The sequence below is a fragment of the Epinephelus fuscoguttatus genome, linkage group LG19 (assembly GCF_011397635.1).
Source record: "Epinephelus fuscoguttatus linkage group LG19, E.fuscoguttatus.final_Chr_v1".
Lineage (NCBI taxonomy): Eukaryota > Metazoa > Chordata > Actinopteri > Perciformes > Serranidae > Epinephelus > Epinephelus fuscoguttatus.
The window spans coordinates 37,204,999-37,228,197 of record NC_064770.1 but is presented as its reverse complement, the minus strand read 5'-3'; the positions used below and the strand labels follow the sequence as shown (position 1 = coordinate 37,228,197).

The 23,199-nt window shown below is 43.3% G+C and overlaps 2 protein-coding genes across 5 annotated transcripts in view; both read left to right on the top strand.

Moving 5' to 3' along the window:
• LOC125879050 (myosin-10-like) overlaps positions 1–17,277 on the top strand; it is a 101,560-nt gene extending 84,283 nt beyond the window's left edge. For all 4 annotated transcript variants that reach the window (XM_049560643.1, XM_049560644.1, XM_049560646.1 and 1 more), the window contains 23 exons: positions 540–700; positions 790–898; positions 1,008–1,139; positions 1,254–1,460; positions 1,604–1,741; positions 2,300–2,423; positions 2,530–2,701; positions 5,323–5,535; positions 5,664–5,808; positions 5,900–6,106; positions 7,775–7,879; positions 7,974–8,126; positions 8,210–8,458; positions 9,753–9,965; positions 10,059–10,271; positions 10,358–10,519; positions 10,606–10,734; positions 11,972–12,060; positions 12,274–12,397; positions 12,551–12,759; positions 12,909–13,017; positions 14,149–14,321; positions 14,426–17,277. In XM_049560643.1, coding sequence (XP_049416600.1) covers positions 540–700; positions 790–898; positions 1,008–1,139; positions 1,254–1,460; positions 1,604–1,741; positions 2,300–2,423; positions 2,530–2,701; positions 5,323–5,535; positions 5,664–5,808; positions 5,900–6,106; positions 7,775–7,879; positions 7,974–8,126; positions 8,210–8,458; positions 9,753–9,965; positions 10,059–10,271; positions 10,358–10,519; positions 10,606–10,734; positions 11,972–12,060; positions 12,274–12,397; positions 12,551–12,759; positions 12,909–13,017; positions 14,149–14,321; positions 14,426–14,579 — 3,690 coding nt within the window. In that variant the 3' untranslated portion in view covers positions 14,580–17,277. The remainder of the gene's footprint in view (positions 1–539; positions 701–789; positions 899–1,007; positions 1,140–1,253; positions 1,461–1,603; positions 1,742–2,299; positions 2,424–2,529; positions 2,702–5,322; positions 5,536–5,663; positions 5,809–5,899; positions 6,107–7,774; positions 7,880–7,973; positions 8,127–8,209; positions 8,459–9,752; positions 9,966–10,058; positions 10,272–10,357; positions 10,520–10,605; positions 10,735–11,971; positions 12,061–12,273; positions 12,398–12,550; positions 12,760–12,908; positions 13,018–14,148; positions 14,322–14,425) is intronic.
• Positions 17,278–20,276: 2,999 nt separating this feature from the next.
• On the top strand, positions 20,277–22,308 carry LOC125879145 (serotonin N-acetyltransferase-like). Its single transcript, XM_049560802.1, has 3 exons — positions 20,277–20,874; positions 21,201–21,355; positions 21,528–22,308. Exons 1-3 carry the CDS (start codon positions 20,721–20,723, stop codon positions 21,894–21,896), a joined length of 678 nt encoding a protein of 225 aa, XP_049416759.1. The 5' UTR covers positions 20,277–20,720; the 3' UTR covers positions 21,897–22,308.
• Positions 22,309–23,199: the final 891 nt, after the last annotated feature.

The following is a 23,199-nucleotide window of genomic DNA, read 5'->3' as shown; positions in this document are numbered from 1 at the left end:
AAATTGTTGAAAATAACTAAAATAAAGGGCAGATTCTCTGTGCAGTTGCTTTTTATTATCGTAGACAAGCAAATGTAATGGTATGATAACCGTCAACTTCTTTATCACGGTACACCTTAAAACCGGTGTATTGCTGCAACCATAATCTCCAGTCTAGCGATTAAATGTTAAAATGGTTTGCCATAAGTGCGTACATGAGGGATATGTAAAGTTAAGTAGGTGCTGGAACTTGTACTTTGGTTAGGAATTTTAAATGACAGAAGAGCAGTAGTTCGGAAGCTTCAGCAGTATCAAAGTCGATCCAACCGTGTGATGCAGAGGACAGTTATGAGTAAGAAATTTGTCGTTTTCAATAAAAGCACATGATCAATTTCCCCTCAAAGGAACAATAAAGGCTTATCTTAAAATGTTATTCATTTGAGAATTAAGAAGCACGAAATTAAAAGGATTTTTTTTTGCGAATTACACCAAGCAGTTTCTCCTTCAGTTAGCCCCAGCAGCCTTTTCCTTTCCCCTCAATGTCTCTCTGTCTTTGATAGATTAAAGCCCTGGAGCTGGACGGCAACCTGTTCCGTATTGGCCAGAGTAAGATCTTCTTCAGGGCTGGAGTCCTGGCCCACCTGGAGGAAGAGAGGGATCTGAAGATCACTGACATCATCATTTACTTCCAGGCCGTGTGTCGGGGATATCTGGCACGCAAGTAAGGGCTTCTCTTCTGCGGCAGTAGAGTCATTTCTGTATAACTTCTGTCTCACTCCGTCATTGTTGTCTTCCTCTCTAATGCTCCAGGGCCTTTGCTAAGAAGCAGCAGCAGCTCAGCGCTCTGAAGGTTCTCCAGAGGAACTGCGCAGCCTACCTGAAGCTGCGTCACTGGCAGTGGTGGAGACTCTTCACCAAGGTGTGTGCTTGTGTGCATGTACGTGTGTGGAGTGTGTGTACCTTGGTGCTTTTGCCTCTAGAGGTCACTAATCTCCCAGTAATCTCTGAAATCTCATCTCTGGCTGCAGGTGAAGCCTCTGCTGCAGGTGACCCGGCAGGAGGAGGAGATGCAGGCTAAAGATGAGGAGCTGGTCAAGGTGAAGGAGAAGCAGACCAAGGTGGAGGGAGAGCTGGTGGAGATGGAGAGGAAATACCAGCAGGTTAGTTACAAACGCAGCGATAGCTCTGCAGCCTTGGTACCAGATAATAACGTATTATGGTGGATTATTTTTTTAGGATGCACAGCTGAAGGTTATATTGTTATCTCTGTGTAGTTAACAGAGGAGAAGAACATCCTGGCAGAGCAGCTGCAGGCGGAGACAGAGCTGTTTGCAGAGGCTGAGGAGATGAGAGCTCGCCTGGCCTCCAAAAAGCAAGAGCTGGAGGAGATCCTTCATGACCTGGAGTCCCGGCTGGAGGAGGAAGAAGAGAGGACCCAGGGCATGCAGAACGAGAAGAAGAAGATGCAGTCCCATATCCAGGTGTGTCCTCGGGATGTGCTAAACGCTGTTTGCTGAAAAACAATATTCTTCACTCTTGGAAATGTATTTCAAAGTAGTACTATTTCAAATTACTTAAATACAAAAAAATGTTTGCTGCTATGATCAAACTCTGGTGTGTGTAGGATCTGGAGGAACAGTTGGATGAGGAGGAGGCTGCCAGACAGAAGCTGCAGCTGGAGAAAGTGACGGCTGAGGCCAAAATGAAGAAATTTGAAGAGGACATTTTGCTACTAGAAGACCAGAACTCCAAGTTCCTCAAGGTGAAAAAGAAGAGGAGGCTCTGAGGGTCTCACAGTCTCGATGAACGTCTTCTCATTTACTGCACAGCTTAATAAGACAGAGCCAAATGTTGCAGATCATTAAAGAAAGACATCACCCTCCCAAAATGTCTGTTTGTATGTCATTTATTTACCCTGTGTTACGTTGAACTCAGGAATCAAACTTTTTCTAGTATGTTTCCAAGGTGAATGAAGAAACCAAAAACAGTTTCTTTCTTCAAATTCTTTTTTTGAAGTAAAAGTCATGCACTTTAATCCAAGTCTCATTTATCCAGTCGTATCTCCAGACTTTGATGTTACTGCACAAGTTGTGTGAGTTTGTTAACAGATATTTTGAGTTTTGCTGTTGTTAAACGTCAGCCCCTTTTACCTAAAGTCATCAAGAATTTCCTCTGGTTTTGGATTCTTCATTCACTGTAGAGACATGAAAGAAAAACAAAATTGTCTTCACGAATTCAACGTAACACCGGGTGAGTAACAGATGTTGATGCTGAGTTGAGAGGCTAGCTGTGCGCTTACCTGCCTTTATCTCTCCTTTAGGAAAAGAAGCTGTTGGACGACAGAATCAGTGAGATGACCTCGATGCTAGCCGAAGAGGAAGAAAAAGCCAAGAACTTGGGAAAGGTCAAGAACAAGCAGGAGATGATGATGGTCGACCTGGAGGGTAAAGAAGCGAAATAATTGACATGTAGAGTTTAGAATTCATCTCCATTGAAAAGACCTTTCTTGGTGTTTCATTTAACCATTGCATCCTGTCTTTTATAAATCAGAGAGACTGAAGAAGGAGGAGAAGACCCGTCAGGAGCTGGAGAAGGCTAAGAGGAAGCTGGACGGGGAGACGTCCGACTTGCAGGACCAGATAGCCGAGCTGCAGGTGCAGACAGAGGAGCTGAAAATTCAGCTGGGCAAGAAGGAAGATGAGCAGCAGATGATGCAGGCGAGGTAGGAGATACTGGGACCGCCGTACAAGAGAATAAAACACCACAGCTCAGTATGACATAACTGTGTGTGTGTGTGTGTGTGTGTGTGTGAGTGAGCTCAATATGTCTGCTAGAGTTTTGAGTCATTGAGCTTCTGCTTCGTGATGTGAGTCAGTCTGAGATCAGCGCTACATAGCTGTACAGATCAGTCATCACACTAAACACTGGTGCAGGATACATTCACACCTGCCGTTTTATATTGAACATTTTATAGCAGTGACAACACAGACGAGTGTACAACTTATCATGTTGTAAAAAAAAAAAAAATCCTTTAAGCTTTTAGTTATTGTTCCCTGTATTTATTGACTAACTCTCACTGCTCTGGAATGTGTTTGTGATGTGCGACCCTGTTAGTGGTGTGCATGTAACTTGTGGGTCCATGCTGATAGGTGGTCTGTGCAGCATGCAGCTCCTATAGGAATATCCACCAAAACACAGCTGTAGGCATCATCTAATGTTCCACTTTAAGTGAGACTACGTAGCATTATCATCTCTCGTCCCACGTCCCACATACTGAGATGATGTTCTGATTTTGACATCTTTGTCACTGCTGATGGGGAAATACAGCGAGTGCTGGACGGAGCAGTGAGTACCATGCCCGAAGGTTTATTGTTGGTTTCAAAGGCACCATACCAAAAGTGTTTGGCGGAAACGGGGCTTAACAGGCAGCCAAGTTTCATTAAAGGAAGGCATGTCTCCACGGTGAATAAAGAATCCAAAAACAGAGAGGATTCTTTCTACCCTTGAAATCCAGAGTTCTCGCAAGAGCACAATTGGAATTTGCTCAGCGAGTCACTCTGGCAATCAGTAATGATGCTCATTACCCATGCCGTTGGAGCCGAGCTGCACCAATCACATCGGTGTATCTGATATAGGCGGGCCAGAGGCGAGCTAAACAGATGACGACAGCGCTGCGACAACGAAGTCCGGAATCAGTCAGTAAACATTGCAAGATGGTTACGGATGAACACCAGTTGTTTGAAACGGCTTTGGCCGCTACAATGAACGAGTTAGACTTGGCTTTTTCTCTAAAAGAGGAACAGAAGACGGCACTCGAATCTTTCCTTTGCAAGAAGGACGTTTTTGCTGTTTTGCCGACCGGATACAGCAAGAGTCTAATCTACCAGTTAGCTCTGCTGGTAGCTAAGCTCTGGATACGTCACCCTGTGTATTGTTCTGATTGGTCGTAGTGTTATCCAATTGCATGCAGTGATATTTACAAATTCATGCTGGGTGCCGCCCCTCGAGTTGGGCCATTTGCATTACTCATAGCCAGACCCTAAATCTTTCTAGATTTGGGTCTGGATTTCCAGGCTAGATTCTCAACAACAGCAAAACATCCATCTACAAGCTCTCACGCAACTCAATCAGTTTTATCCAAGTCACATTTAAGGGACCGAGGGTCCAGGTACCATGTCTGAAGGGTTACTTTTGGTTCCACAGGTACTATACCAAAAGTGTTTGGTGGAAATGGGGCTAAAGGATGCATTCTTGAACCTCCAACAAACCAGCAGCAGATGATCGCAGTGTTCTTGGAGGCAAATAGTTACCAATGTAGCAGATGCGTTGACACATTTCAACAATGCTGTGGTTAACGTGGTTAAGATTAGGCACAAAAACTACTTGGTAATGGTTAGGAAAAGATCATGTTTTTGGCTTTTGGCGGCACCATCCCTGCTGGAAACAGTGATGTCTCAGTAAAAAGCAGCCACGTGTGGTGGCCAAAAAGCTGCTGAAAGGGTTTTGTTATTTGCTGGTCTTGAACAGTGGTTTGCAGCTTGGCATGCGTCTCGCCTAGGTGGCACACCATCCACCATCCCCTCCACCTCCCAACAGCATCAGCTCATGCACTATGTCACTGACAAATGTTGATGCAACACATGTGACACGTACAAATGTAATGTATTCATGGTTTGCAGAAACGGACAATATTTTCATCTGCCTGCTGGACTGTTGGTTTATTTTGAGTCACATAGATATGATATCAAAAATTATTACCTCTCAGCATCTGCAACATGTCCTTGTCTCTCTTTGTCCCACATTTGGTTTGTTGGAATGTGATCACCGAGCATCAACTGCTCTGAGACAGTGTCTCTGCTGCCACCCAGTGGAGTCTAGACACAATAGAAGAGTTGACTCGGGTAGGGATGGGTATTAATCCAGTATTAAATGGGCCCTGGGGCCGAATTATTAAAGACTGTAATATTGATAAGCCCAGACATTAACTGTTCTGCTGTCTGAGAAATTAAGGAGATATGTTTCTTGTTTATTTAGGTTACATAAACACTGTCTTGTACAGTTTTTATCTCACCATCTCTGTTTCTAATTTGCAATAAGATGAAGACATTCGTCACTGATGCATGTATGAGGGGCGGGGCCAGATGTGCCACTCTGTAGGAATGCAAATATTCATTAATAGAACACAATTCATGAGGTATTTACACGTGAAATGATTGCACTGAGTTTCCAGGTTTTATTTTTGCAAATGCCTTTTATATGATCTTTCAGTATCGTACCTCACAGTCACATTGTTGTGCCCACTTTCTATCTAAGATTCTGTTGCACGTTCTGTGTGGTGAACAGGGGCGAGGACGAGATTGGCCAGAAGAACAACGCTCTGAAACAGGTGAGGGAGCTGCAGGCCCAGCTGTCTGAGCTGCAGGAGGACCTCGAGTCGGAGAAAGTGGCCAGAAACAAGGCTGAGAAACTCAAGAGGGACTTGAGTGAAGAGCTTGAGGCCCTTAAGACTGAACTGGAGGACACCCTTGATACAACCGCTGCCCAGCAGGAACTTCGGTACAGCCCTCTGCGTTTTACTCTCCCTTATTTTACATGAATACCATAGACAGTTGGACATTAAGCCAGTAGTTGTTATTAAAGTCAAGTGGAAGGTTAAGACTTCTCTGTGTTCCACTCCTCTGTAGGACCAAGCGAGAACAGGAGGTTGCAGAGCTGAAGAAGACCATCGATGAGGAGACTAAAAACCATGAATCTCAGATCCAGGAGATGCGACAGAGGCATGCCACCGCCTTGGAGGAGCTGTCTGAACAGCTGGAGCAGGCCAAGAGGGTAACATACCTTTCCACAGTCTGTTATCAAATCTACGAAAGAGAAAGTGACATCTCTTCATCATCTGACCACACTGATGTTTAATGTCTAGTTCAAGGCCAACCTGGAAAAGACCAAGCAGAGCCAGGAGAGTGCCAACAAGGAGCTGGCCTGCGAGGTCAAGGGCCTGCAACAGGCAAAGGCGGAGTCTGAACACAAGAGGAAGAAGCTGGAGGGTCAGCTGCAGGAGTTCATGGCCAGGGTCACTGAGGGAGAGAGGGCCAAGGGGGAACTGTTGGAACGTGCACACAAACTACAGGTGAGGGGCGAAGATGCACACACACAGTGGAATTAGTTACACTGAGACTTTTGTTTTTGTCCTGAATACATTCATAACCACTTTTATTTGGATTAGTTTTTGTATTCCCCCAAAATAGTGATGTAATTCCTGGGTTTTTAGGTTGAAACTTGAAACTACAAAAAAATATTCTCATGAATAAAAATTTCTTGACACTTCCAGATTCATAATGCTCCTCTTCTTTGGGGGGGAAAGAAAAGCCTGATTTAGGGCGCTCGCCAGTTTTAATGAGTGTCTCTCGACGGAGATAAAAGCTGCGCGCATTTTCAACATATGCCTCAAAAAGGTTTCAGTCATCTCCATGGTAACCATATGCTATCCTGGACAGGTCGCCAGACTATCACAGGGCTGACACATAGAGACAGACAACCATTCACACTCACATTCACACCTACGGACAATTTAGAGTCACCAATTAACCTGCATGTCTTTGGACTGTGGGAGGAAGCTGGAGCACCTGGAGGAAACCCACGCTGACACGGGGAGAACATGCAAACTCCACACAGAAGAGCTCCCTGACCAGGAACCCTCTTGCTGTGAGGCGACAGTGCTAACCACTACACCACCATGCAGCGCTATGTTTTAAGCAATGATGATGTGGGTGATGTGCTAGCCAGCGTAATCTGCTCAGGCAGATAATGCCAGAGCCTTGAGGCCTTGATGGCAAAAACTTGATCACCATTAGTTACCAGCCTTGATCTAGGGACGACTAGCGAGGGTAGGCTTGAAGATCTCAGGTCACGACTTGGAGGGTAGGTAGTCAGAAGCTCAGCTATATAAATTGGTGCTAAACCATGTTGAGTTTTAAAAGTTATTAAAAGAATCTTAGAATTAATGCTGAAGTTAACTGGCAACCAGTGGAAGGAAGCGAGAATTGGGCTGATATGTGACCTATGATTTGTCCCAGTTGAACTATGAGCTGCAGCGCTCTGCCCCATTTGAAGCCGAGCTACTAAAGATTTACTGAGGCACGTAAACAGTGCATTGCAGTAGTTGAGGCGCAGAAATACAAAAGCATGAACAAGCTTTTCTAGGTCAGAAAAAGACAAAGCTGATTTGATTTCGATAATAATTCTCAAGTGGAAGTCGCAGGATTTAATGAGATTATTGACACGTGGTTCAGAGTTCAACTGAGAATCAAAAGTGATGCTTAAATGTCTCACTGTAGATTTTATAATAGCTGCCAGAGGACTAATAAACGGTTGTAATTTCCTTGCTAGGTGATCAGGGCCAAAGATAATTACTTCTGTCTTGTCTGAGTTTAGCTGCTGAAAATTATAAGTCATCCATTAGCGGTGAAGCTCTCCATTAAAGTGCTCAGACAGCTAACATTACCTGGTTGTGTGGTTTAATGGGACCATTTATCAAAACAGTATCAGTCAACATTGCAAGCATTCTGTTTGTTGGAATTCGTCGGGGAACAGTTTAGTAATTTGGTACAATTGCATGTTCATGTACAAGTTCATGTTAGTTATTGTAATTTACTAATAATGTATTAAATAATATAATAATTCATTCTTAATGAAATACATCAATATAGTTGATTGCATTCTTTGTTTGTGAAGCTCATTTTTATTCAAATACAAACATATACAAATCATGTTTTCACCTTGGTGCCTCTTCATACAGACTGAGTTGGACAATGTGTCCACCTTGCTGGAGGATGCAGAGAGGAAAGTTATCAAGACGACCAAAGACGTCTCTGGATTAGAAAGTCAGCTACAAGACACACAGGTGACGTACAGTGAAGTTTGATTATGACTCATCATCCACTCTTAATGCATCCTTTCTGTTAAACTAACTTCTAACTGGACACTTTTTCATGTAGGAGCTGCTCCAGGAGGAGACTCGTCAGAAGCTGAACCTCAGCAGTCGTATACGCCAGCTGGAGGAGGAGAAGAGCGCTCTGCAGGAGCAGCAGGAGGAAGATGAGGAGGCGCGCAAGAACCTGGAGAAGCAGATGTTGACTCTACAGGCTCAGGTAGGACGTGTGATAACAGGTGCAGGAAACAATGTTTAAAGAACGCCTTTTTTGAATTCTGAATGATGCTTGTTTTGTTTTAGCTGTCCGAGAGCAAGAAGAAGCTGGAGGATGACGTTGGAACAATAGAGGGACTGGAGGAGATGAAGAAGAAGCTGCAGAAGGACCTGGAGCTGGCCAGCCAGCGTCTGGAAGAGAAGACCATCGGTTTTGAGAAGATGGAGAAGACAAAGACCCGTCTGCAGCAGGAGCTGGATGATCTGACTGTAGACCTGGATCACCAGAGACAGATCGTCTCCAACCTGGAGAAGAAGCAGAAGAAATTTGACCAGGTGAGGGCGCACTTTAAAGATGGTTTTAAAGATATTTCTTCTGGAAAACAACTGTGGATGGAGTGAGTTTGGAAGTTTGTCTTAGGGCCCTGATGTGCCAAGCTGGCGGTCAGCCACTGGTCATTGTTGGGCTGTTGGTGAGCATCTGGCGCACTAGTCTTCATGTTGTGTCCCAAACCGTTGGTACTAGTTGGTCCTTTTCGGCTGCTTTTTGGCTGATTCAGCGTGTTGAATCAGCGTCCGATGGCGGAGCCCGTCGTTGAATGAAATCACTCTGATTTGCAGTTAAGCTCACTGCAGCAGGGAGAAACTGAAGTGAGGAAAGTAAACAATTGGCTTAAGTCAAAAGGGCATAAGGTTGAAACAAACTTATTAGCTACGATTATTATTTTAGCCATTGAGCTCTGTAGCAGAAACATCTCTTAACTTTTTGTGTTATTATTCGCTGGTGCACAGTAAATATCCTTTGTTCTTTCAGCGCTGGGTTGTGTTGTTAATGTGCTAACTGGCTAACTAGCATCTTGAAGCTGTCCTGACGTTCTGGTTTCCCTTGAATGAAGAATACAGACTACCGCCGCCTGCTGGTATGGAGAGTTAGAGCTTTCAGAGTGGTCTTGCTTACACCAGATCATTGGTCAGAATTTCCATGTGGGAAAAATCCAGGAAGTAAAGCAAACGTTGAAGAAGAGTACACTTGCAAGATAAATGTGACACTTTCTAATGTCACAATGGAGGGACAACTACGCAGGTTGATTTTAGCGCTGCTCATCGTGGACTATATTGCTGTCATTGTTCATTTTAGTCAAACCATACAGTTTGAAAATGAGGCAAACGCGGCTCCAACTAGAAAACAATGTTTTGATGCATTGGATGTGCTGAATGTGCATATTAAGGCAGTACAGGAGGAGGTGCACATTAATAATCCTCCAGGACTGTAACATGCTCATGTTTAACCCAAACAATGTGTCATGTGACTGCAGTTGCTTCACATCCAGGTCGGAACACCTTCTCACCACAAACCAACCGCACCAGAGTTCCTTTGGAACCGGACTGAGACCACCTCTTCAAGAAGGTCTCAGTCCGGTTGTTTTGGTGATGCACCAGTCCGCCTTTGTTGCCGCTTGTTCTTTAATGTCAGTTTTGTGTGTCTGGGCCTTTAGAGCTATTTTGAAATACAACAATTTAATCCTCTGTCTCTGCAGTTTAGATACACTTCAGGAGACAATATCACTACCATAATTCCAAATTACACAAGTAATTTTCATAAACAATCTGATGTCGTCCTGCTCTGCAGATGCTGGCTGAAGAGAAGAGCATATCAGCCCGTTACGCTGAAGAGCGTGACCGCGCTGAAGCTGAGGCCAGGGAGAAGGAGACCAAAGCTCTGTCTATGGCCAGAGCTCTGGACGAGGCGCTGGAGGCCAAAGAGGAGCTGGAGAGGGTTAACAAGCAGCTTCGTGCCGAAATGGAAGATCTGATGAGCTCCAAGGACGACGTGGGCAAGAACGTGAGTGTTAGGATGAATAAAGCATGTGTGAGTTGCTGTGACAGTTCAGCAGCAGCCTCACTGATCGCCTTCTGTTTATCTCCTCCCCATCAGGTCCACGAGCTAGAGAAGTCCAAGCGTACTCTGGAGCAGCAGCTGGAGGAGATGAAGACTCAGCTGGAGGAGCTGGAGGACGAGCTGCAGGCCACAGAGGACGCCAAGCTGCGTCTGGAGGTCAACATGCAGGCCATGAAAGCCCAGTATGAGAGAGACCTCCAGGGCCGGGACGACCAGAACGACGAGAAGAAGAGAGCGTTAGTCAAGCAGGTGCAGAATCAGACACTGTACATTACACAACAACAGTTAACAGTTAAAGCCCAGCACACTAATAACTTGCACTGGCTCCCCCTCAGGTGCGAGAGATGGAGGCAGAGCTGGAGGACGAGAGGAAGCAGAGAGGTTTGGCTGTAGCTGCTAAAAAGAAGCTGGAGATGGATCTGAAGGATATAGAGGGTCACATAGAGGGAGCCAACAAGGCTCGAGATGAAGCCATCAAACAGCTGCGCAAGTTACAGGTACAGATTTAATGTTTGAATCACACATATTCTCCATTCAAACCACTCTGATTCTGAGCACTGCAGCCATTTGTTTTTTCCGTCAGGCCCAAATGAAGGACTACCAGCGAGAGTTAGAAGACGCCCGTGCTTCTAGAGATGATATTTTCGCCATATCCAAGGAAAATGAGAAGAAACTGAAGAGTCTGGAGGCTGAGATTGTACAGCTGCATGAGGTACAGGACAAAATGTCAATCTGATTTGCAGACATTTTGTAATGTTTGTTGTAGAGGTCAACTGGTCGGCGAGGGGGAAAATAGTCCTTTACCCAAGCCTGTAAATTCTTAGAAACTGTGTTTTTTAAACTCACATAAGAGACACCTGTTAGCGTCTGTTTTGACGTATGTGCTTTAACGTTAGCAGGGATTTGCAACCTTGAGAGCTGCAGGTCGTTGGAGGCTCACAACTTTTTTACCAGTGGCTGTTCGGATAAAGCGTTATATTCTTTTTGTTGAACCAGAAACAGCCCTGAATTCACCTTTACCAAACACACCAGACTCCATTTAAAAAAACAATCATTTAAGCATGTATAGAGCCCAGCATGTTTTTACATCTTAAAGGGTGAATTAAGGGTTTATTTCAACCATACCAGAGCTGGTGATTGCTAAAACAGTAGAAAGACAAACCAAGACAGCTTTTATGAGTTTGATGTGTTTTTGTCAACATTAAATGAATTCTGTTTTACAGTGATAAAATTACTGTTTATTTAAATGGAGTCTGGTGGGTCTGACGATAGTGATTTTGGGGCTGTTTCTGGTTAATCAGAAAGGATCCTACTCTTTAAAAAAGGGTCTATCTCCGTAAGGATCCTTTCTATAATGTCAGACACAATAACAATCTGAGCCTGTCCGTGGCAAAAACAAACACTTTAAGTGGGCATAAAGTGACACTAGTGTTTCTTTGCAGTCGGCTACTGCTGCGATATTGAACCAGTTTTTTAAAATGTTGTTCCCAATAAGCACTTAAGACACAAAAACATGGGAAAATAGGGTCTAGGTTAAAAAATACTCTTTAACTCTGGATTTTTAATCTCTTTTTTGACATGCAGCAGCTCTTCAGCATGGTAGCAAATGCTTTGTTTTCCCCCTTAGTGTGAATGGATGTGACGTTTTGTGGGGGTTCCCATAAATACTGACTGTATCTATTAGATGAGTGGATCCCAACTGGTGGACTGAATGCAACCTTCTGAATGGGCCGCAAGTGACTCGCAAATATATCAAGTTTGTAAATAAAACCAAAAACAAAAAAAACACTTTAATGTTAAAGTACAGTGAATTTCAGGTACAGAGCTTTTATTTTTAAGTGACGTGACTGACTAACAGACAGCTACGTGACAGAGACAGCAAACTAGCTAGACGACATGGCCGAACACAAGTATGATCCTTATGTTTAACCTTTGACCTTTCCCTGCAGGACCTGGCAGCATCTGAGAGGGGCCGACGCCACGCAGAGCAGGAACGAGATGAGCTGCAAGATGAAATCTCAAACAGCACCTCTGGAAAGTAAGTTATCCTCACCCTCACCATGTTATCTGTGGACAGACGCATCTCCTTGTTTATATTGTGTTTTAACCTGCACAAGACGAATGGAGATTATTATATCAGAGCACATTCTTCTCAAGCCGAAGCTGTTTTGCTCTCCAGGCAGGCTTTTCTGAACATTTTATTTCCATTTTGAGATATTATATTTGGATGTTCTTCATCTGTGTGTGTCAGGTCTGCTCTGATGGATGAGAAGAGGAGGCTGGAGGCTCGCATCGCTCAGCTGGAGGAGGAGCTGGAAGAGGAGCAGGGCAACATGGAGCTGCTCAACGACCGCTTCAGAAAGACAACCATGCAGGTGCAGTGTAATATTGGAACAGGATTAGAGAACATCGTCATTGATCATCTTTATTTGTCCCTATTTTTAATGGACTGCTTCTGGTGTTCTGGGAGAATTCTTAATCAGCCTGTGCAACATATCTTCACCTCCTCCTCTCTCTCTGTCCCTCAGGTGGACACCCTGACCACAGAGCTGAGTGCAGAGCGCAGCACGGGACAGAAGAGCGAAAACGCTCGGCAGCAACTGGAGCGTCAAAACAAGGAGCTGCGGGCCAAGCTGGGAGAGCTGGAGGGTTCTGTGAAGAACAGGTTCAAGGCCTCCATCACCGCCCTGGAGGCCAAGATAGCACAGCTGGAGGAACAGCTGGAGCAGGAGGCCAAGTGAGAGCTCAATACGCTGTCCTCCTTACTCAAACTGACAGTTCAAAAACCATAAACCAGGCTGAAATATGAAATGAACTAAAACATATTTTACCTGTAACACTAAATCTGGCTTTGTCTCTTTGACCTTTACTTGTTCTGCATCGAAGGGAGCGAGCAGCCGCCAACAAGACCGTGAGAAGGACCGAGAAGAAGCTGAAAGAAATCTGCATGCAAGTGGAGGATGAGCGTCGCCACGCCGACCAGTTTAAAGAACAAGTATGTCTGACGAAGCTGTCGTTAACGCTGCTGTGTCGATCACACAGAGACATTTTGCAGATACTGAATGCCACTAGTGAAAAAAAGCGCTTGCTGTGCCTTTATATTGTTGCCAAGCGACCACCCCATCATGTCCTTACACTAACCTTCCTGTGTAAATTAATCTACCGTTGATCAGTATGTAGTTGCTGCCATGTTGAGGCAGAGGGTGCTGTCTGTAGCTCTGGTTGAGGGTGAGAGGCTGTCAGCAGATAAACAGAGATCTGTGTGGGTACATGAGACCCTAAAAAAGAGGCTGGATCATGGGGAGTACCACCAGTTGGTCCAGGAGCTTCTCCTCCATCATGGACGTTTACAGGCAGATTTTAGGATGACTCAGGGGCAGTTTGACAACCTGCTGTCTATCATCAGGCCGTATAGCTCTGGGTATCCAGCAACCACTACCACCAGTTTCTCCTCCATTGTTTACCAACTGTAGACTTGCTGTCGTGACCACCACAGAAGGCCCGCCTCTCAAATCATCTGACTGGACAATGGGAAAAAAGTGGAGATGATGTGGGGCACTTTTCCACTTTGAGTTGAAATTTTTTCAACTCGAGTTCATAGCGTTCCGGAAAAAATGCCAGGCGCCTGAAACGCAGGAACATAAGGTGTGTTGCAACACAAAAACTGTGAGCAAAAAGCATTAAGAACGATCACAAAAAGCCGCCTCCAGCTGCTTAAACACTTCCTGTGTGATCAGGGCCTGAGTCTATTTCTATCATGTTTAGTGAAGCGTAATCTGCACAGACAGCTGCTCAAATCATGTGTTTCTACACATTAACAGAATATTCACTGATTAGTCAGCTCCCCGTCTGTCTGTGAGCAGCAGACTCCCCTCACTCGCTACTGTGGGAAATAAAATCATCAAATCAATAAATACAAACGCTGATGATTTCTCCCCAAGGAGCTGACATGAAAATGATGCCTCCTGTCTCCCACAAATTGTTTAGCCCCACTTTGGTTTTAAGAAAGATCAGTCAGGTCACCTTCCGAGCCTGCTGCCCCTAAATAGAGTCCTTTGATCACATTTTTTATTTTTTGAGGATTTATTTATTTCTTCTGGGTGTGTGTGTGTGTGTGTGTGTGAAGGTGGAAAAGGCTAGCTCTCGTATGAAGCAGCTGAAGCGTCAGCTGGAGGAGGCTGAGGAAGAAGCCACGAGGGCCAACGCCTCACGCAGGAAACTGCAGAGAGAGCTAGATGACGCCACCGAGGCCAGCGAGGGCCTGAGCCGCGAGGTTCACACACTCAAGAACCGCCTCAGGTACGGTGAAGCAGACAGACGCATTCACTGTCTGACATTCACAATTCGTGAGCAGTTATTCCTCTTTTTCTTCTCTGACCTTTGTTTTTTACCTTTACCTGCAGGCGCGGTGGCCCCATCAGCTTCTCCTCCACTCGCCCAGGCAGACGTCCTCTTCAGGTTGAGGGAACTTCCTTGGACCTCCTGTCCGACGACGAGCTGGAAAACAAGATCACCGACAACAATGCCAATGAGACGCCGGCGCCGCAGCCGGAGTAGAGGAGGGAAAGCCTTAACTTTTGCTCCCCCATCAGCGAATCATCTCTCAGCCCCAACACAGATACTTCCTCCCAGCTTGAATAGGGACCCTCGTCCTGCCCCTCTGGTCCATGTCTGTAAAGATCTGATCTCTCCAAACACAAGCAGCATGATCTCAGCAACAGAATCCCCATATTCCTAAACCGTAGCAGACACCAGCAGTTGGACCCCCAACGCTCTCTTTACCAACCCCACTTAAAGTTTTAAAGAAGCACTACTCTGCCTTACCCCTCCTCAAGCTGCAGGGCTGCATAACGCCATAGCAACTTCCATAATGCGTCGAGTACTTCAGTAACCTGAATGGGAGCTGAGCTGCATCACAGATAGAAGTGCTTTACTTCAATAATGCACAAAAACAGATGCACATGTGCAGACATCGTCGACTAAAAAACCCGCACACATTACAGACACATGAACCCCCTGATTGAGCTCATGAGGTGATGATAATTATCCTCTGCTGGACCGGTCGACTGTATCATAAAGATGGACGATGTGACAGCTCCCCAAAAGTGGAGTAACTAACTAATTTTTCCCCAAATGTGGTGTCTGTCATTTTGGGCAGTTCTTATCACGCTGATGTTTGTTCTTTTGTTTTTCTGATTTTGGTATTAAGTAGCTATTTGCAGCCCGTTATCATTCTCCACTCGTCAAAGGCCGCCGCTTTGTCAGTGATTTTAGTGTCAGGTACTGACACACAAAGGCTCCTTTCATGGTGATATGATACACTGTCGGGCAGCAACAGCTTGTAACGGCACCGACAGCAACTTTATAAAAAGAACTGATAAAGTCCCTGTATGTCAGGCGGGAGGGGAGGTGGATGGGCCCAACAATCCCCGGACATTGAGGGGAAATAGGGAGTGCAGCACTGGGTTAAGGCTCTGTGTAGTTAGCTGTAAAATATCAGGTGCACTTCAGGATGAGGCAGAGTCACTTAAAGATAAAAAACAATGACTGCCCAGCTCACTCAGTGTAAAAGCCGTGTAGGCAGGCAGTCCAAAAATGTAACCGAGGCAATCTGACTGTAGTTGAAAATCCTTTAATAATACACAGACAACTAACACAGGGTTTAAAATGCACTGGACACAGGTGTGCAATTTAAAAGCTCATGTGAGCAGGAAGGTTTGTTGCCGAGTTTATTTTGTAATATAGGTTGAGAATGAAACCAGGCGGGGAAAGACGGGGTTATCATGTCCTGACGCTGAGTGACGGACCTGTCAGTCTACGTGTCATTCTCCTCTGCAAACTCTGATTTAATACTTTTTCGCTATGTCTGGTGAAACTCGTGTGGTTTTATTTCTCATATCAATGGTAACCATGGCAACAGGAACAATCCCTTTTTGTTCTGGTCACATGTTCAACACACAGTTGCTGAAGACAAAAATGTAGCTCAGACTGGTTGTTAGTCGTTACAGACACAGACAGTGCAACAGGTACCAGAATGCAAAGTTAATATTAGCTAAATATTTGTTAAAAGTGTTAAAAGTCCACAGACAAAGCGGCGATATTTGACAAGTTGGGATGCGAACATGTTATTTGCTACTATTAAAAGGGGGGGTTTAAGCTGTGTGTGCCAATCGTTGTGCTTGTGATTAATGGCGCTGCTCGCGATTGGTCGGACGGCGGGAACTCGGTACGGCGGAGATCACTACTGCACAGACTTCAGCTCCAAATGACGTCACAAGCACAAGATGGCAGCAGCTGTATCCGGGATATTTTGGCTTCATTTTTGCACCGTGGGAGGAAGTGAAGACGTGTCGTCCATCTTTATATACAGTCTTTGGTTGGACCAGTATTCAGCTGTTTAAAATGCTTCCAGATGCTAAAATAACAGCGTCGCTATATTGGGAAGGAACAGATCAGGATGAAAGCAAACTTTATTTTTGCATCAATCTACAGTATATACAGTATGTCCATCATATGAATCAGTTTAGTTATGTTAGTCAAACTGTAACTGAATAGTATTTTTCCAGTCCTATGCTAGGATTGTTTGCTTGCATATGAATATAGAAATGTGACTGTAAGCTGCCTTGTCGCCTCAGTGCTACAAAACGTTGCTCTTTTTTGACGGTTTTGTTTTCTCATGATGATGTTTGACAGTAGGTCAGTGCTGACTTGTAATTATTTTTGGTGTGAGTGCTGAAAGCAGCAGCAATCACACTCATACTCTTTTGCTTTCTTCTTCTTCTTCTTCTTCTGTGCCTTTTTTCGCTCTCTCAAAACTCAAAACCCATTTATGCCACATATACTGTTCATATATTGAACCATGCCGAAGGTATTTTCATAAAATATTCATAAATTTGCATATGTAATGAGACAATAGTGGGAAACTGATTTTTCTTTGATTTGTATGTCCTGCTACAGCTTGTATGTTACCACAACGATTGATATGTCGAACCGTGCGGGATTCTTTGTAGATGGGTGCTATGACTTTTCTTATTGATAACTTTTATACTTTTTGAGTTATTAAGATTTAAAAACAATCCAATAGACATCAACTGTATTTATATCTGCTATTGTATACAGTGCAAACTCCATTCATATTTCAAAATGCTCAGTATTGCACATCGATCAACTGTACCTATGCTCATTATCATGACATGTACAGTTTATGAATTATTAGGAGCTATATGATACATTAAAGTCTATGGAGCCCAACTCACTCACGTTGTATTTATAAGCTATTTATAGCATAAATTCCTTTAGTCCATGATGATGTCATGTATGTCTAATGGGTTATAGGTCATCACATTAGTAATCCATTTTTAAACTTTGTCAGAAAAATGTCACCAATCAGTGTCACATCAGTGACGCACATTTAGGTACCTTTTATGTCTCCACGCCAATGATAGCCTGCTTTTTGTTTTCGTATGTCTTATTCTCATGAACACGACATCTCAGGAATTCCTTTAGGGAGTTCTTCAAATTTGGCACAAGCATCCACTAATTCTGATTCAGTGGTCAAAGGTAAAGGTCACTGGGACCTTGCGTGCATCTCATTCTAATGAACACGATATTTCAAGAACACCTTGAGGGAGTTTCCTCAAATATGGCACAAACATCCATTTTGGACTTAATGAACTGGTTAAATTTTGGTGGTTTGTCTCGTTGTCTCGTGTGTTTGTCACATTGAGGAAATTCCTTCAAATTTGACACAAACATCCACTTGACAATGAACTGATTCTAAATTGGTGATGAAAGGTCAAGGTCACTGGGACCTTGCATTCAACTTATTATTGTGAACGAGATATATGAAGGCCTTGAGGGAGTTTTCTCAAATTTGGCACAAACATCCACTTGGACTGAATGAACTGGTTAGATTTTGGTGGTCAACGATCAAGGACAATGTGATCTTGTGTTTGTCTCATTCTTCTAAACCCAATATTTCAAGAACACCTTGAGAGAATTTCTTCAAATTTGGCACAAACGTCCACTAATACTTAACAATATACTAATTTGAATTTTTTGGTCAAAAGTGAAGATCACTGTGACCTCGCATTCCCCTCATTCTCCTGAAAGCTGTATAACCTTGATGAAGGCCTTGAGGGAGTTTTCTCAAATTTGGCACAAACATCCACTTGGACTGAATGAACTGGTTAGATTTTGGTAGTCAACGATCAAGGACAATGTGATCTTGTGTTTGTCTCATTCTTCTAAACCCAATATTTCAAGAACACCTTGAGGAAATTTCTTCAAATTTGGCACAAATGTCCACTTGGATTCAACAATAAACTGATTCTAAATTGGTGGTCAAAGGTTAAGGTCACTGTGACCTTGCATTCGTCTTATTCTTGTGACAGCAATATCTCAAGAACACTTTGAGGAATTTTTTTTCAAATTTGCACAAATGTCCACTTGGACTTAACAATGACCTGATTCTAATTTGGTGGTCAAAGGTCAAGGGTCACGGTGACCTTGCCTTTGTTTCATTGTCATGAATGTCATATTTCAAGAATGCCTTGAGAGAGTTTCCTCAAATTTGGCAAAAACGTCATAGTATGTTTGCCCAAAAAGAGCCATTAAAAAATTTTAGTATATTGTGTCATAAAAATGCCATTAAACATGAAAGTATGTTAAAAAAAAAATGCTATTAAAAAGTCATAATGTAGTATGTGTATGCCATTAAAAAAAGAATCTCATAAAATGTCATGGTATTGTTTGCCCTAAAAGAGCCATTTAAAAACATAAGTCACAGGGGCATCGGTAGCGTAGTGGATAGTGCAGGCGCCCCATGTATAGAGGTGATGCCTCACTGCAGCGGTTGCAAGTTTGACTCTGGCTGCATGTCGTCCCCCCACTGTCTCTCTCTCTCCCCCATTTCTCACACTGTCCTGTCCATTAAAGGCAAATCGGGGGGTGGTTTGCCATTAAAAACATTATAGTATGGGAAAAAAGCCACTAAAGTATGTCATTACAAAATGCCATTAAAAACATCATTGTATAGTATGTAAAAAAAAAAAAAAAGCCATTAAAAAAAAGTTCTATGTAAAAAAAAGAAAAGAAAATGCCATTAAAAAAAAAACACAGTATAGTATGTCAAAAAAAAAAAATGCCATTTAAAAAGTCATAATATAGCATGTCATCAAAATGTCATAAAACACTATAGTATAGTGTGTTAAAAATGTTTAAAGTCACATTATAGTATGTAAAAAAAAAATGCCATTAAAAACGTCATGTTTCATGTTTTTTTTTTTTTAAAAAAGCTATTTAAAAAAGTGATAGTGTAGTATGTGTTTGTGTAATATGCCATTTAAAAAAATCATAACATATGATACAAAAGTCATAGTATGGCATGTCACTAAAAAAACATAATATAGTATGAAATAAAAAAAAATGCCATGAAGAAAGTTCTAATAGAGTATGTCATGAAAAATGCCACTAATAAGTCTCAGTATAGGCTATAGCATGAAACATCTCATGGAACGTCACAGTATAGAAAGCCATGAAAAATGCCATTTAAAAAGTCATGTTTTACAAAATGCTATTAAAAAGTCATAGTGTAGTTTGCCATGGAAATGTGAACAATAATAGTTTTTTAAAAGTCACAGTATAATATGCCAGATATCATAGAATAGTATTCCATGAGAATGGCACTTAAAAACAGTGATAGTGTGGTACGTCACCCCAACCCCAGGTTATAATATGTGATCACGGCCCTGTCTTACTCACTTCATTAAATCCATATCGTGATTTTTCCTTTTTGGTATATCGGCTGTCAAAATGAATCAAAGTCTAATAATATTTCTAATATTCACGAAGGTTATTTTGTCCAAAACACAGCGAAGTGAACGCGCTGTGCTCTGTCAGAGGGGAGATAACGAGACGGTAATGCGCCGAGTTGTGGAAACAACCTGTGTAATCCTTCATCATGTGACTCATAGTAATAATCACTTCATAATGAAGAGAGACGGCTGTGGTTCAGCAGGTGACACAGAGACAGAGGAGAAGAGCTGCTCAGTCCGCAGAACAGAACAACTGTCACCACAACATCCTCCGGTAAGTGTGTGTGTGTGTGTGTGTGTGTGTGTGTGTGTGTGTGTGTGTGTGTGTGTGTGTGTGTGTGTGGAAACATCAGAGTGTGAGGTGTTTGGGTTTCATTTTTGCATCAGGAGGCGGTGCTGGAGGAGAAGGACACTGATGTACTTTGAATTTACTGCACTGAACCTTTACTTGTGATGTCTTGAAATACAGTGTGAACATTTTACTGTCACTCTGAGCAAAGTTTTGTGAGCTGTGTTGATCCTGGGTCAGTGCGCCTCCCACTGAACATACGTGGCAGAGCTGCTATAAAGACACCAGAGGTGGCCGTTCATAGGAAATAATTATCTGTCAGTAGAGACAAAAACCAAACAGCATCAACAGACGCAGTTAATTGCAGGGTTCGGTAAATTGCCCCACACAGTGTTGACCTTCACTCACTCACTGACATCAAATAATTCAAATGCAAATGAGCCGCTGGATCAGAGCTGGAAAGCTGTCCTATAAATACAGACATAACTCATCCTGTTCTCCTCGCAGGGCCCCACAGAGGTGATCCTGCTCAGCGGGAGACGAGGAGACATCTGAGGAAGTGCTTTTGGAGGGGAGAGTGTTAATAACCGTAGGATGTCCGTTGTTGGCGCGCAGCCTTTCATCAAGCCAATGCAGCCTGCGCCTTCTGTTTCGCCCGGTGTCCAGAGGAGACACACGCTCCCCGCGAGCGAAGTCCGACCGCTCAACACGCAGGATGCCATAAGCGTGTTTGAAATCGAACGAGAAGGTAAGTCACACTTATTATCCGTCATATACTGAAGCAATAATCCGCTCTGCTGGAGCTGGAGTACAAATCCGTCGAGTGAAAGCACTGATAGCGAGTGCGTAAAACCATGTGTGGCATCGACAAATCCAGTTCTCCTTTTTGAGTTTAATTAGGTCACTGATAAGATATTATTTTATTTCATTTTTAAACATGTTGAATATGAATTACTCAACACAAAGGGAGATGTCATTAGACTATTTGTACCGGAATTAGCGTGCGTAAAAGTAGTGCCAAACCATTTTTACGCACGGCTTTTCTCATTCTGTCTCTGTCTGTCTGTCTCTCAGCATTTATCTCAGTGTCAGGCGAGTGCCCTCTCCACCTGGACGAGGTACGTCACTTCCTCACACTGTGTCCAGAGCTGTCCATGGGCTGGTTCGAGGAGGGCCGGCTGGTGGCTTTTATCATCGGCTCTCTGTGGGACCAGGACAGACTCACCACAGTAAGACACCCTGCTTCTTTCCAGTTCCTCATTGACATCCGATCATCATATATATGAATGAATTAATATTTTTTTATTTCGGTTACACACATGGGGGAAAGCAAAAGGCTTTCTAAAAACTTAACAGAGAGCTACACAGTTTCAATCAGTAAATATGATCTCTGTGCTCCAGGACGCGCTGACTCTCCACAAGCCACGCGGCTCCACCGTCCACATCCACGTCCTCGCCGTCCACCGCACCTTCAGGCAGCAGGGCAAAGGTCCCATCCTGATGTGGCGCTACCTGCAGTACCTCCGCTGCCTGCCCAACGTGCGCCGAGCGGTGCTCATGTGCGAGGACTTCCTCGTTCCCTTCTACCGGAAGTCAGGCTTCAAGGTGCTGGGGCGCTGCTCCATCACCGTGGCCAACCTGACCTTCATGGAGATGTGGTACCCCATCAGCGGCCACGCCTACATGCGGCGCAACAGCGAGGCGATCCGTTTCCCTCAGCATCCCTTGACTCTGCCACTGACAAAGACTGATGAACATGTTGATGTATGACGTGATGGTGACGTGTGTCACTGAGATACCTGCACAGGTTGTCTTTGATTTAAAGTCAGTGTTGTTGTCTCTGTAGGATTTTCAGTGGCTGCTTTCTCTGGTTTGTTGGACTTCATCATCCAAACTGAGTCTGATGTGAAATTCTCTTATCATGTACAATAAAACCAAGAATGTACTTTACTGCAATGTGATGTATAATATGTAATAAGTTCACTCTGTTAGACTCTATTCCGTGGTGCATTTGTGGTACACATTTGGAGTCATGGCTGCACAGTAAGCTGCTCCTGCTTAGCACCATTCTGGCCTCACACAACAATGGACTGACGTCAGCGGCCGAGCTTTAGCTGCTCAACCACAGCTCCTCCAGCTCTATTAGGGGGCTTTAGCTACTGTAAACGTCGTGGGATTTAGAAGGGGATGCACTCATCAGCTCACCCACACTTTGTATTGTGATGTTTTTTTTAAAGGTTTGTGTCTGTTACGTATCACACTTTCAATAAAATGTTTTATACTGTTTTCTAAGATGAAATGTCGAATGTTTTTGATTTTGTCTTGAAGAAGTATAATGCACATCATGCACTGATTGACAAGTTCATCCAGTCACACATTCCCTTTAATACGTCATTATCACATCAGGGCGGTAACCACCCATTAAACATGGGTTAATTGATTAATGTTTGAATGGATCACGGATAATGAAATATACAAATCATGTCACGTTTAGGAGTCATAAAATGTTTTTGGGGGACACCAATGACTCGTGGGCCTCACACTGATAAACTAGACACTGTAGGAAGACTTTTTGTATGATACTTTTTATGTTATACTATGTTATGAAATTCCTCGGAAATTTTTTGTGACAAATTTAAGGATGATATTTTCTGTTCGTTTTTATAGCAAACTATACTATGACGTTTTTCTGAAGTTTTTGATGTCATACAATACAATGTCGCTATGGTAAAATTCTTTCTTACAAACTATGACGTTTTTTCACGATTTTGAACGACATATTGTACCATGACTTTTTTTGACGATTTTCAACAACATACTATACTATGACTTTTTTTGACAATTTTGGACGACATACTATACTATGACTTTTTTTGACGATTTTCAACGACATACTATACTATGACTTTTTTTCACGGTTTTGAACGACATACTATACTATGACTTTTTTTTGACGATTTTCAACAACATACTATACTATGACTTTTTTTGACAATTTTGGACGACATACTATACTATGACTTTTTTTGACGATTTTCAACGACATACTATACTATGACTTTTTTTCACGGTT

What these genes read in the sequence shown, in the direction of transcription:
- LOC125879145 (XM_049560802.1), top strand. Translation starts at nt 20,721, where the DNA reads ATGTCCGTTGTTGGCGCGCAGCCTTTCATCAAGCCAATGCAGCCTGCG. An exon ending in GTTTGAAATCGAACGAGAAG is followed by an intron (nt 20,875 to 21,200) that starts GTAAGTCACACT and finishes TCTGTCTCTCAG; the next exon opens with CATTTATCTCAGTGTCAGGC. An exon ending in ACCAGGACAGACTCACCACA is followed by an intron (nt 21,356 to 21,527) that starts GTAAGACACCCT and finishes TCTGTGCTCCAG; the next exon opens with GACGCGCTGACTCTCCACAA.